The sequence below is a fragment of the Rhineura floridana genome, chromosome 2, assembly GCF_030035675.1.
Source record: "Rhineura floridana isolate rRhiFlo1 chromosome 2, rRhiFlo1.hap2, whole genome shotgun sequence".
Classification (NCBI taxonomy): Eukaryota; Metazoa; Chordata; class Lepidosauria; order Squamata; family Rhineuridae; genus Rhineura; species Rhineura floridana.
In genome coordinates, this window is record NC_084481.1 from 185,056,807 (window position 1) to 185,069,971 (window position 13,165).

General features: G+C 40.2%; 2 protein-coding genes across 11 annotated transcripts in view; one reads left to right on the plus strand and one right to left on the minus strand.

Moving 5' to 3' along the window:
- Window positions 1-13,165, plus strand: part of NPAS3 (neuronal PAS domain protein 3) — a 1,108,131-nt gene that overhangs the window by 739,752 nt on the left and 355,214 nt on the right. The gene's annotated exons all lie outside the window — the stretch shown is intronic.
- The window catches only part of LOC133376087 (DNA polymerase epsilon subunit 2-like), a 71,346-nt gene continuing 70,241 nt past the window's right edge, over window positions 12,061-13,165 (minus strand). The window contains exon 2 of the mRNA XM_061607494.1: window positions 12,061-12,914. Coding sequence (XP_061463478.1) covers window positions 12,240-12,914 — 675 coding nt within the window. The 3' untranslated portion in view covers window positions 12,061-12,239. The remainder of the gene's footprint in view (window positions 12,915-13,165) is intronic.

Below are 13,165 nucleotides of genomic sequence, written 5' to 3' on the forward strand. Positions count from 1 at the left end.
GTAGCAGTGAGGGGAAATTGATTGAATTGATTGGCTCTGGCTATAGAGACAGAGGGGCCTCAGGAGGGGGCCACCAGCCAAAAAAGTAACAGGACAGAGTCCCAGAGCATGCCCCCACAAATGCACACCTGGGCACTCATTAAAAATTAATTGTATAGTTAACTTATTGTGCAATGTATACAGGTTTACTCAGAAGTAAGTCTCTTCATGGAGCTTACTTCCAGGTAAATCAAACTGCAGTAATCAGACCAGACTAAGATTCTGTTGAAGCTTTGAAGCTGTACGACTTTTTTGGGGGGGGGGGGACATGCGGCTTTATAGTACAGAGATGCATCATTCTGATTAAAGGAAGTAAAAAACCAGAGTCTAAATACCCTGGCATCAACCAGGCTCTGTTCATCACCATATGTAGTTTACGTTTATCTCCTTCCTTTCATTTCCTTCAAAATTTGTTAAAAGTTGTTTATATTGTTGTAACTTGCCCTGGAACCTTGCGGTGAAGGGAAGGTAACAAATATCATCATCATATTTGTTTTTGTGATTAATAAAAATGACATTATTTAACACCTCATTAAGTAATTTTTCAACTAACAGAGACTAAAACTACAACCATTAGCATGCGGGGGTTGTGAAAAATTTTGATGTTACAAACGGAGTCCTTTACTCATAAAGGTTGGGAACCACTGCTCTAAACCCAAAAGCCCCAAATACTGCAACCTTTCCTCATAGGGAGTTGCTCCACCCCCCCTTGGTCATTTTAGATGCCGTTTCCTGAACCTTTTCCAACTCTACAATATCCTTTTTGAAGTAAAGGGACCAGAACTGTACACAGTATTCCAAATGCAACCGTACCATAGATTTATATAACAACATAATGATATCATAATGATAATGATTTTATTTTCAATACCTTTCCTAATGATCCCTAGCATGGAATCTGTCTTTTATACAGCTGCCACACATTGAGTTGACATCTCCATTTAGCTATCCACTATGACCCCAAGGTCTCATTCCTTGTCAGTAACCGCTAGTTCAGACCCCATGAGTGTATATGTGAAATTATGATTTTTTGCTCCAATATGCATAACTTTATACTTGTTTTCATTGAATTGCATTTGCCATTACTGCCCATTCACTCAGTTTGGAGAGGTCCTTTTGGACTGGGTCACTGCTCTCAATCAGTTAAACAACACTTGCATCTTGCACCAGGTCCTAGGCACCACTGCTCCTCTGGTTGGTTCCATGACCAACTGTTCTAGGGCACAATCATTTGGAAGGTCTAGAAATTTTAGCTCTTTTTCATGACTGGAACACGTAAGTAGCCAGTCTGTGTCACGGTAATTGAAATCACCCATGACTACAACATTTCCTATTACTAAGTTACTCTTGGGGCCTGGTATCACCAACCACAGCAATTCTATGGAGGAGTCTGCCTCTTTTGGAGTTTCTAGCTTGCTGGATTCAATGCCCACCTCCAATACGTCCTTCTGATAAAGTTTATAGCCCTTCCCTTCCCTTTCCTGTTCTTCTGATATACTTCATTATTCAGGAATAACCATGTCCCACTGGCTTTCTCCATTCTACCAGGTTTCAGTTATGCTCGCTATATCATTGCCATTCTCTACGATCAAACACTCCAGTTTTCCCTTCTTGGCTCAGAGACTTCTAGCACTAGCGTATAAACACTTACAGGATATATAGTGTCTGTCTTCAAGTGTCTTTGGCAGTTTTGGTTTGGTCTGTGGTACTTTGGCTTCTCTGAATTGCTATCCTGTGCCTCTGCACTCACAATGCCTAGTTCTATTTTCATCATTTGTCTTTATTCCAGGGGGGAAATTTGTTCTGAACAGGATCCTCCTCAGCTCCTGTAGACTTTTCCCCCTCAGTCAGTTTAAAAGCTGCTCCGCCACCTTTTTGATTTTAAGTACCAGCAGTCTGGTTCCATCCCAGTTCAAGTGGAGCCTGTCCCTTTTGTAGAGGCCTGGCTTATCTCAAAATGTTCCCCAGTGACTAACAAATCCAAACCCCTCCTCCTGACACCATAATCTCATCCATGCATTGAGACTACAAAGCTGTGCGTGTGTAGCTGGCCCTCTGCATGGAACTGGTAGCATTTCAGAGAAAGCTGCTTTGGAGGTCCTGGCTTTTAGCATCTTACCTAGCAATCTAATTTTTTTGCTTCCAGGACCTCACGACTGCTTTTCACCATATCATTGGTGCCAACCTGCTCCACAACCACTGACTCTTCCCTAGCGCTATTTACCAAGCTACCTAGCAGACAGACAACACCTGCAACCTTTGTGCCAGGCAGGCAAATCACCCTGCAGTGTGCACACCCAACACATACCCTACTATCTATGTTCCTAATGATTGAATCACCGCTAGCAGGATCCTTACACACACACTCCTCCAGAGAAGTATCCTCAACCTGAGAAGATACCTGCTCATCCCCCAAGTAATAGGTCCCTTCCAAGGGATTGTTTCCCTCTTCGTTGGATAGATGCTCTTCTTTGCCAAGGTCCTCATAGCAGGAGCTATAATCCTGGGAGTGTTACTGTAATGTCCCCGAAGGCTTCATCCACAAACCTCTGTTCCTCTCTCAGCTTTGCCAGGTCATCCACCTTGGCCTCAAGGAAACACACTTGTTCCCAAAGAGCCAGGAGCTCTCTGCATCAAGGTGACTTCTGTCCAACAGGCAGATAATCATACATGTTACAGACCGTGCCAAACACTGGAAACCCCCATACCCCTGCTGGCTTCCTATCTGCATAATTGTTTTTGTAGTTTATTGAGTTAATTTACTGAAAGCTCGGGCTTTGTTTACCTCAAGGGACAGACGGGCAGAGGGGGGAGGCTGGCCTCCTCTTCCTGCTGTGGAACTCGCCTTGACGCTTTGTTAGCTGGGGCCAAGTCGCTTCATCAACTGGGGGCTCCCTCTAGCTTGTGAAGCAGGGTCCCTTGCTAGGCTGTTCTAGATTTATCATATAAATATCTGTATCCAGGAGCAGCCAGAGGAGTGGAGCAATGCATCTCTTCCACTTACTTAGACATTGGTAAGGTCAAGGCTGTGTTGGTGCACCATCAGGGGTGATGGACTGGTTCCACTGGTGTGCCTACACAGCCTTGACTTTACCACAGTGTCCAGGTAAGCAGCAGCAACACAGGTGTTGGAAGGGTGGCTCTGAAGCACAATTATTTATTTGTTTGTTTATATATCTCACCCTTCCTCCTAGTAGGTGCCCAGGGTGGCAAGCAAAAGCACTAACAACACTCTAAAACATCATAAAAACAGACTTTAAAATATATTAAAACAAAACATCTTTAAAAACATCTTTTAAAAAAAGCTTTAAAAACGTATTAAAAAGCAATTCCAACACAGACGCAGACTGGGATAAGGTCTCAACTTAAAAGGCTTGTTGAAAGAGAAAGGTCTTCAGTAGGCACCGAAAAAATAACAGAGATGCCACCTGTCTAATATTGAAGGGGAGGGGATTCCAAAGGGTAGGTGCCACTACACTAAAGGTCCATTTCCTATGTTGTGCAGAACAGAACTCCTGATAAGATGGTATCTGCAGGAGGCCCTCACCTGCACAGCACAGTGACTGACTGGGCATATAAGGGTCTTTCAGGTATCCTGGTCCCGAGCTGTACAGAGCTTTGTACATGAGAACCAGCACCTTGAACTTAGCTTGCTAGCTAATAGGTAGTCAGTACAATTCTCATTTTAATTTTAATTTAATTTTAATTTAAGCTAATTTAATTCTAAATTTGTTGTAATTGATTTTAGATTGTTTTATTTTTATATGTCCTTGTTATATCATACTGTGTATTTTATTGTATTTCTTGTGTTCACCGCCCAGAGAGCTATTGCTAGTCGGGCGGTATAAAAGTCTAATAAATAATAATAATAATAATTCATTCAACAGTGGTGTGACATGTTGGCAATACCCTGCCCCTGTTCGCCGTTGGTGCTGCAGCAGAATGTTTTCAAGTGGTGAATAGGCTTTTGTCATCTGACCGAAAGAGTGTTGCTGTAACAAACCAAATATCAGAGCATATAGCCTCATTTGTAGCTTTTTATCCGAGTAGTTTCAGATTGAGTTACATTGGTTGAAAATTACTTCATTCTTCAACACTGGGACTTTGTTCAGTACTGTTAAAAAGGAGTGTCTTTAAGTACATGCAGTAATCCTCACCATAAGACTCTGGCTCCTGAAACCACTCTCTTAACCTAAGGTGTAAATTCATCCCATCAAACTATTTTTTTTAAATTAGCCCAAGCAATGTGATTCATTTGAGTCACATGACCTTAACTTTTGAACCCATTTTGAATGTCATGACTCAATTATAGAAATATGACCTCATCATATGAGTGCCTTTCATCAGCCATATGCCATATTTTGGGTATCAGGAAGAAGAAGGGGATTAGACCTAAAGAAAGTAACTTCATACAAAAGAAGATAATATTTATCACCTTGAAACAAATTCTAACGTACAAACTGGAATATGCCCTGCCTCCATCCTATTCCAAGTTACAAATCAAAGAAATTAATACGGTTATAGTTTAACAGAGAAAGACTTAGTCCACAGTGGGAGCTAAATATACAGGCCTCAGAAAAGGCTACCAAAGAAGAAGAAGCATTATCCAAGAACTAGCAAACAAGAACACAATTGAAGCAATCCCTACTACAACATTCAAGACTGTAGAAAACTAGCAAGCTTCACCAACTGCCTCTCCCATAACAGAGCATGTCCCAGTCCCCCTGTAATAGTTCAGGTAATTGGCTTGGGCTACCTTCTTTTTAGCCCCCCCCCATCAGCAATATGAAAGAATAGGACTAGCCATGAAGATCAAAGAGAATTTGGTAAAGGTTTTAGTTAGAAGCTTGAGGCTGACAGAGAACAGAACACCGAGAATAATGAAAAAGGTGGATTTTTTTCTTGATATGATTCTTTCTATAAAACTCAATTTTGTTTTGCTGGAGTGTGAGAGAGAGACTTCACTCTATGGGAAAATCTATGGGTTACTGCAGTGGCTTATATAACACTCTTTAATTAAAAAAAACTTACTTTTCAGAGTGGGGGCAGAGTTCCATATCCCATAAGAGAGGAAACATCTTATTTATTTATTTATTTGATTTATATCCCACCCTTCCAGCAGGAGCCCAAGTTCTTAAACTTGATATTAATGGAGCCCAAATAAAGATAATATATATGCTTTTGTTGTGTAACCTTGGTGTGAGGTTAGAACTATTGTATTAAATCTTTCTTTCAGACAGATGCATATTATTTTTCTCTGCCTCTCTAGCCAAGAGATTACTTGCTGCAGTATTTATTTTAACATTTATTACATTTACATCTCATCTTTCTTCCACTGAGCTCAAGGTAGCTTACGTGGTCTTCCCTGGCAGTTCAAAGGCACACACTACTACCCTTTTCATTTCAGCAAGGTTTTTTTATCATATGGCTTCAGACCACGCCTTCGTCGTTTTTGTTATGTGCCTTCAAGTCGATTACGACTTATGGCAATCCTATAAGAGCATCTGTCATGAACCACCCTGTTCAGATCTTGTAAGTTCACGTCTGTGGCTTCCTTTATGGAATCAGTCCATCTCTTGTTTGGCCTTCCTCTTTTTCTACTCCCTTCTGTTTTTCCCAGCATTATTGTCTTTTCTAGTGAATCAAGTCTTCTCATTATGTGTCCAAAGTATGATAACCTCAGTTTCATCATTTTAGCTTCTAGTGATAGTTCTGGTTTAATTTGTTCTAACACCCAAGTATTTGTCTTTTTCGCAGTCCATGGTATGCGCAAAGCTCTCCTCCAACACCACATTTCAAATGAGTTGATTTTTCTCTTACCCGCTTTTTTCACTGTCCAACTTTCACATCCATACATAGAGATCGGGAATACCATGGTCTGAATGATCCTGCATCTTTGCATTTGAGGACCTTTTCTAGTTCTCTCATAGCTGCCCTCCCCAGTCCTAGCCTTCTTCTGATTTCTTGACTATTGTCTCCATTTGGGTTAATGACTGTGCCGAGGTATTGATAATCCTTGACAAGTTCAATGTCATTGTCAACTTTAAAGTTACATAAATCTTCTATTGTCATTACTTTAGTCTTTTTGACCTTCAGCTGTAGTCCTGCTTTTGTGCTTTCCTCTTTAACTTTCATCAGCATTCGTTTCAAATCATTACTGGTTTCTGCTAAGAGTATGGTATCATCTGCATATCTTAAATTATTGATGTTTCTCCCTCCAATTTTCACGCCTTCTTTATCTTGGTCCAATCCCGCTTTCCGTATATGTTCTGCATATAGATTATACAAATAGGGTGATAAAATACACCCCTGTCTCACACCCTTTCCGATGGGTAACCAGTCAGTTTCTCCATATTCTGTCCTTACAGTAGCCTCTTGTGCAGAATATAGGTTGCGCATCAGGACAATCAGATGCTGTGGCACCCCCATTTCTTTTAAAGCATTCCATAGTTTTTCATGATCTACACAGTCAAAGGCTTTGCTGTAATCTATAAAGCACAGGGCATCAGCTTGCCCTGGGCCCCGGCATGTGCGTGCATGCGCACGCACGCATGCAGCCCCCCAAGTTCCCCCACCTACCTGTCTCCTGTCTTTTACCATTGCCTTTAACGAAGATGGCGGTCGCAGTTTCCCTAAGGGGATAATGCCTCTGCCACCATCTTTGTTGATGGCACGTGTGCGTGCTATGCACGCGCATCTCTGCCATCAATTAAGATGGCGGCAGGGGCTTCAGTACCTTAGGGAAACCGCGGCCGCCATCTTCATTAAGGGCAATGGTAAAAGACAGGACAGGTAGGTGGGAGTGGGAGGCACGGATCATGGAAGGGGAGTGGAGGGGCAGCTGAGGGGCCCCCTGTAGTTCCAGGGGCCCTCAGGCCAGTGCCCCACCTGACCGCCCTTTAGAACTGGCCCTGGCTGTAGTCTATAAAACACAGGGTGATTTTCTTCTGAAATTCCTTGCTCTTTCCCATTATCCAACTTATGTTTGCAATATGATCTCTGGTGCCTCTTCCCTTTCTAAATCCAGCTTGGAGCCTTAATAAAAAAACCAATTCACTTTCTGAAGAAATCAGTGTGGTTCATGTCATGTTATTGGGTCCATCAAGAGTTGGCTCTTCCACATGCTTGCTTCATCAAATACTTTCTGGCTGGAAGAGAACAGAAAAAGTGTGGGAGCTGTTCACAAGACTTGCCCACCAAATATATCTCACCAAGAAGTGATTGCAAAAAAATCTTATGGAGAAGAGGAAGAACATTACAAACTGGTGTGTGCCAGATGTATGAAAGAGCAGTTGCTGTCAGAACTGTTTTGTCATTCTTCAATGACAGTGGAAAACATTGGCTTCTGTAACAAAGCTATGGAGTGAGATACATGTTAGGCGTGATTTTATGAACTTCTTCTCTCCCCCTCCCCATACCCAGTCACACTGATATTGGTATGTGAAGCATGTGGAATGGGAAAGCAATTTCTCCAATTAGCTACAAATGGAGAGATCTTAAAGAATAAAGGATTGTGATTATGAATAGACCATTATGAATTAATTTTATCATATTCTTTTTTCAGTGTACAGAATTGTGACATACCTACCACTCTCTGTTGGGTTTTCTTTACATTTTGGCCATATAGTCTTCCCCCCACCCCTGCACACACACTTCAACTGTACCTGTGTGTGCATATCCCTACACATTTTGGAGACCTTTTCATACATTTGGCCTGCCTGATCACATCACCTGGCCTGGCCTGGGGGCACAACTATCAAGGCAGTTTGGTATTGCCTGTGTGTGGAAAGTCACATCCCAGTCTGGACATTTGCGACTTCCTGTGACCTACTGGGATGGGGCTTATGATTGACAGGGCAAGCCTTTATCAAGGCCCCATTATTCTGGAGTTTCTTAGAACAAGGTGGGTTCTCATTGTGATAAAGTACCTGGAAGATAGGGAGAAGTTTGCTAAGCATGGAAAGAAGACCCCAAGGAACAAGGGGATACTCATGTCTAAGGAATCCTGCTGAGAGCCTGGTGAGTTTAAGGATTATTTAGACTAGGCCAAGTGGATTGTGTTTAACAGGTTTTAGTATATTCTGGGTATCCTGTAATTTTTTCTGTGTCACACATGGTAGCATTTTGTGGCATTACATTTCTTTCTCTAAAACTATTGCTTGGCCATATTTTTTCTGACTTAGTCAACTCTTCATTTGTTCACAAACCTGGTTTGGCCTGTCTTTATTTTCATCACTCACACCTGAAGCCATTATAACATGCTACCACAAGAGAGCTCAGAGAGACCCCAGGGAAATTTGGAGACTGTTTGATAAGGGGCGGTCTCCTTAAACTTTGTAATTCCTTATCTGGTAGTGAGGAGAACCTTAAACGGAGTGAGAAGATGCAAGTGACACTCTCTTGTGGTCAGACCTCCCTTCCCCAAGGCCGCCAGGGGGTGGCTGGGTGCGGCCATCACAGATTGTATGAAGAATCTTTGCAGATTAGAAAAGCATTCAGCTTCCCAGAAGGTGATATGCAAATTCATTTTAAAAAATGGATAGAATTCAGAAGAAATTATGCAAAATAAAAACATGCTTCTTTACAGCCCGCTAATTAAAATTGACATTAGTGGGTTACAGGAGACTAGGGAAAGGACAGTGCTATTTTAATATTTGAAAACCTTTTCACTTAAGCAGAAAAGTAAAACACATAATTACTGAGATTCTTTAGCTGTTTAATAAAAACACAGGCCTGCAACCTTTGGTAGCACACAGAGAATTTAAAGGGTTGAGCTGAAGACACTTCTAAAATGTCATAACAGCACTTTAGTAAGAGGTGATAGCCTGTTATTAGCTAGGATGCACAGAGAGGTACCTCAAGTAGTTAAAAAAAGTAATTAAAATAAATGCAGATTTTCAAGAAATATGTTTGCACTTTAAAAATATTTTACTATAAACATTTACAATGTACAATAAGAGGACAAGAAAAAATGATACAAATATTGCTGCAAATGCATAATTCATTTGTATAAAATGCAAATCTAAATAAATATTTCCTTTATATATTATATGTAAACCTCTGAATAATCTTATACTTACAAATTACATTTTCCTTCTTATAATATTGCCAATCTCACAATACACACCTCTATATTTATTTATTTATTTATTTATTTTTCAATTCACCAAAAGCTATGAATAATTGCCCCTTTGTAAATGTCTGGGTAGCCTTTCCTCTTCCAAAACACACATGTTTAATTGCTGTGATCTTGCACATCAGCATTATTGTTATAAATTCTCAAACCTAATTTTCCAGTTGTGCTGTTGTCCTTTATATTAACATCAGCATCTGTGCCGCAACTCATAAGCATTTACATACAAACAGTGTAATAGAATAAATAAATAAAATATAAGCATCATTGTTATTATTTCAAATAAAATGCTACCTGTCATAGAGTCATGCAAGCACTAATTTTCTTTTGCTATACTTAGAATGTTTCAAGATGACTGAAAATTACCTTTTCCTCTTTTTATGGATTCAGTTAACCCAAATTTGGTCCTGGATATTTCATCCAGTCCTGGACACTTTAGTAGGCTGCAGAACAGGTTCAGAGAGAGGAGGTTTTTTTTAACCTTCAAAGAAATTTAGTTGAGCAGATGCTACACTGAACTAGTCAGAGTAGAAAGGAAATGATATGGCTTTTAAAGGGCACATCTAGCATATCTACTGGGCTAAAGTAATTCTGGCAATGCTTCAAAGGATATAACTTTTGATGGTAAAGTGGGTAGGCTACGGAATGAAATCACATATGGCAAGCTGTCAAATTCTTCCTACACTTTCCGTACATTTATATAAGTGCAAATGGATGCTGCTTAGATGGAGTTCCTAGCAATTTTCTGTTAAAGATTATCTGATATTGTTTGACTAAATTATATGTGTAAAAGCTGGTCAAATATTTTGAAATTAGTTTTCCTTTTTGGCAGATTATCTGAAATATGAACTGCAATTATATTAGCACTTCGACATGAAGGACTTTTAAGGTAGCACTTATATGAAGGCTAGACAACAATTGTGTATCAACTTGAAGAACATTTTCATAGGTCAATCATGTCAATAGTAAATCCTTCTCACAGGTACCTCATTCTTAACCTTTTGTTTCTTATTCATTCTAAACATATATAGTTTAAACTTTAATGAGACTGTAGCTGATTAGACTTTCTGAGGGGAGATTCATGCTTTTCAACCTATCATAGAATTGTAGAGTTAGAAGGGACCTATAAGGTTATTGAGTCCAACCCCCTGCTCAATGCAGGAATCCAACTTAAAGCATACCAGACAGGTGGCTGTTCAGCTGCCTCTTGAAGGCCTCCCATGTTGCAGAGCCCATCACCTCCCTTGGTAATTGGTTCCATTGTTGTACCACTCTAACAGTTAGGAAGTTTTTCCTGATGTTCAGTTGAAATCTGGCTTCCTGTAACTTGAGCCCATTATTCTGTGTCCTGCACTCTGGGACGATTGAGAAGAGATCCTGGCCCTCCTCTGCATGACAACCTTTCAAGCATTTTTAGAGTGTCATCATATTTCTCCTCAGTCTTCTCTTCTCCAGGTTAAACATGCCCGGTTCTTTCAGTCTCTCCTCATAGGGCTTTGTTTCCAGTCCCCTGATTAATCTGTTCCAGTTTGTCTGTATCCTTTTTTGCCTTTTTTTGCAGCCACATCACACTGTTGACTAATATTCAGTTTGTGATCAACAACAAGCCCAAGATCCTTCTCACACATCTCCATCTTATAACTGTGCATTTGGTTACTTTTTCCCAGGTGTAGAACTTTGCACTTATCTCTGCTAAATTTCATTCTGTTGTTTTCAACCCAGTGTTCCAGCCTATCAAGATTAGGGATGGAAAGATCTGAACATTTCAGTTCTCTCAGTTTCTCATTTTTCCAATGTTAAATTCAGTTCTCTACATTTCTACAGCAATCTGCAATTTATTTTTTTAATCCTCATGAAAATTCTCCACCATTTTAGTGCGAATTTCTCCAAATAAACACATTTTTGTAGGCAGTTTTGACAAAGGTACACATTTTTGCAAGCCATTTCTCATCATTTCATGTCTTTTTCCATGTTATTTTCACTCATGTATTCAATTTTATTCACACTTTCCCCTAATATTTGCATTTTTGTAAATATTGTGTAGTTGGCGAACTGCATCCCAAAATTCTAATAAATGCAAATTTCAAAGGCTGACTCTGTTTCGGTTCTCATACTGTTTCGGAAATTGCAAATTTGATAAATTCTGCTTGAAATACAAACCAAATCGAAAGTCTCACCCATCCCTAATCAAGATCACTTTTAATTTTGTTTCTGTCTTCCAGGATATTAACTACTCCTCCCAATTTTGTATCATCTGCATTCCGTACACCTCCTCATCCAAGTCATTAATAAAAATGTTGAAGAGCAATAGGCCCAGGAACCACACCTGTGGTACCCCACTTCTTATCTTCCCCCAGTTTGAGAAGAAACCATTGATAAACCCTCTTTGAGTACGATTCTGTAGCCAAATGTGCACCTGATAGTTGTTCCAACCAGCCCACATTTAGCTAGCATGCTAATCAGAATATCATGGGGCACGTTGTCAAACGTTTTGCTGAAATCGAGATATATTATGTCCACAGCATTCCCACATTCTACCAGGGAGGTTATCTGTTCAAAAATTGAGATAAGATTAGTCTGGCAGGATTTGTTCTTGATAAATCCATGTTGGCTTCTAGTAATCACTGCATTGTTTTCAAGGTGCTTGCAGACTGACCATAATCTGCTCCAGAATTTTCCCAGGTTCCTCCTTTTTGCCCTTTTTGAAGATAGGGACAACATTAATTATTTAATTTTTAATTTAATTTTTTAATTTAATTTATTGGATTTCTTAGTCGCTCATCTGGCTGGCCATCCAGCCACTCTGGGCGACGTACAAAATGAACAAAATGACACACCAATACAATAACATTAAAATCTAAAAGCGATAATGATGAAATCTAACCCACCCCAAAGGCTTGCCTGAATACACATATGCAACAACAACCTTATTCTATTAATTATTTGAAAGTTTATTTACAAGAAGTTCTGTATTAGTTCTAGCATACAATAAAAATCCATGATCCTAGAAGTAGTGCTTCCGTAGTATTAAGCTCAGAATATTTGATTTGCTGTTCATGACTGAGAGTCAAAGACCCTGGAGTTTGCTGTCCTCTACTGTTTTGTTAGAGGGGTAGAATACTTTGAATGAAAAGCCACTTCTTGGGAAAGATCCAGGATTTATGCAGAGGCAATCGGTGTTGGTCACGGTGAACGGGTCATATTTGTCGGCAAAGACAATGAGATCTGGCAGAGGGTATGTTCTCAAGGTGTAGTCATAGGCCCAGTAGACAGGGCTAACATTAAGGGGCAATGGAGTCAGATGCCCTTGTGATAAAATTGTCTTTACAAACTGATTAGGAATATCCAAACTGCTACTAGGAAATCGGACACAATTCCGGCACATCTTGTTTACCAAGTCTTCTCTGAAGATTATTATTTCCTGAGTGCAGTACTGGACCCTGCAAGGATTTGTAGTGAAGACTGACAATGGCACCTGCTGTTGGAACTCCTCTGTAATGTTTTCAGTAAGCGGTGGCCTCTTATGGATACTGGGATATTCGCATATTATGTCTGCAAGGGCTTTCAATGAACCTTTCAGTGACTGGATTTGATTTTTTCCATATGGAGCAGAGGAAAAGTTCCCACAGAAGAAGAAGCAAGTTGGAGGCATGGAGGAGTAACCTGAAAACATAATGCGAAGCTTCTCCAAAACTTCTGCTTGATCCAACCAAACATCTGAAAGGAACACAAACATGGCATCCTCATCCAGTCATCTAGCACTTCACCTATCCGCCATGATTTTGCAAAGATAATAGACAGCGGTTCTGAGAGTCCTTCAGCCACTTCCTTCAGTACTCTAGGATGCAGTTCATCAGGCCCTGCAGATTTGAACTTGTTCAAAGTGATTAGGTATCCCCTGACCATTTGTTTATCAATCTCAAGCTGCAAAACTGCCCTTTCATGTTTCTTGGGGGGTCACAGACCCTCTGCCCTTCACTTTTCTTGGGGGGT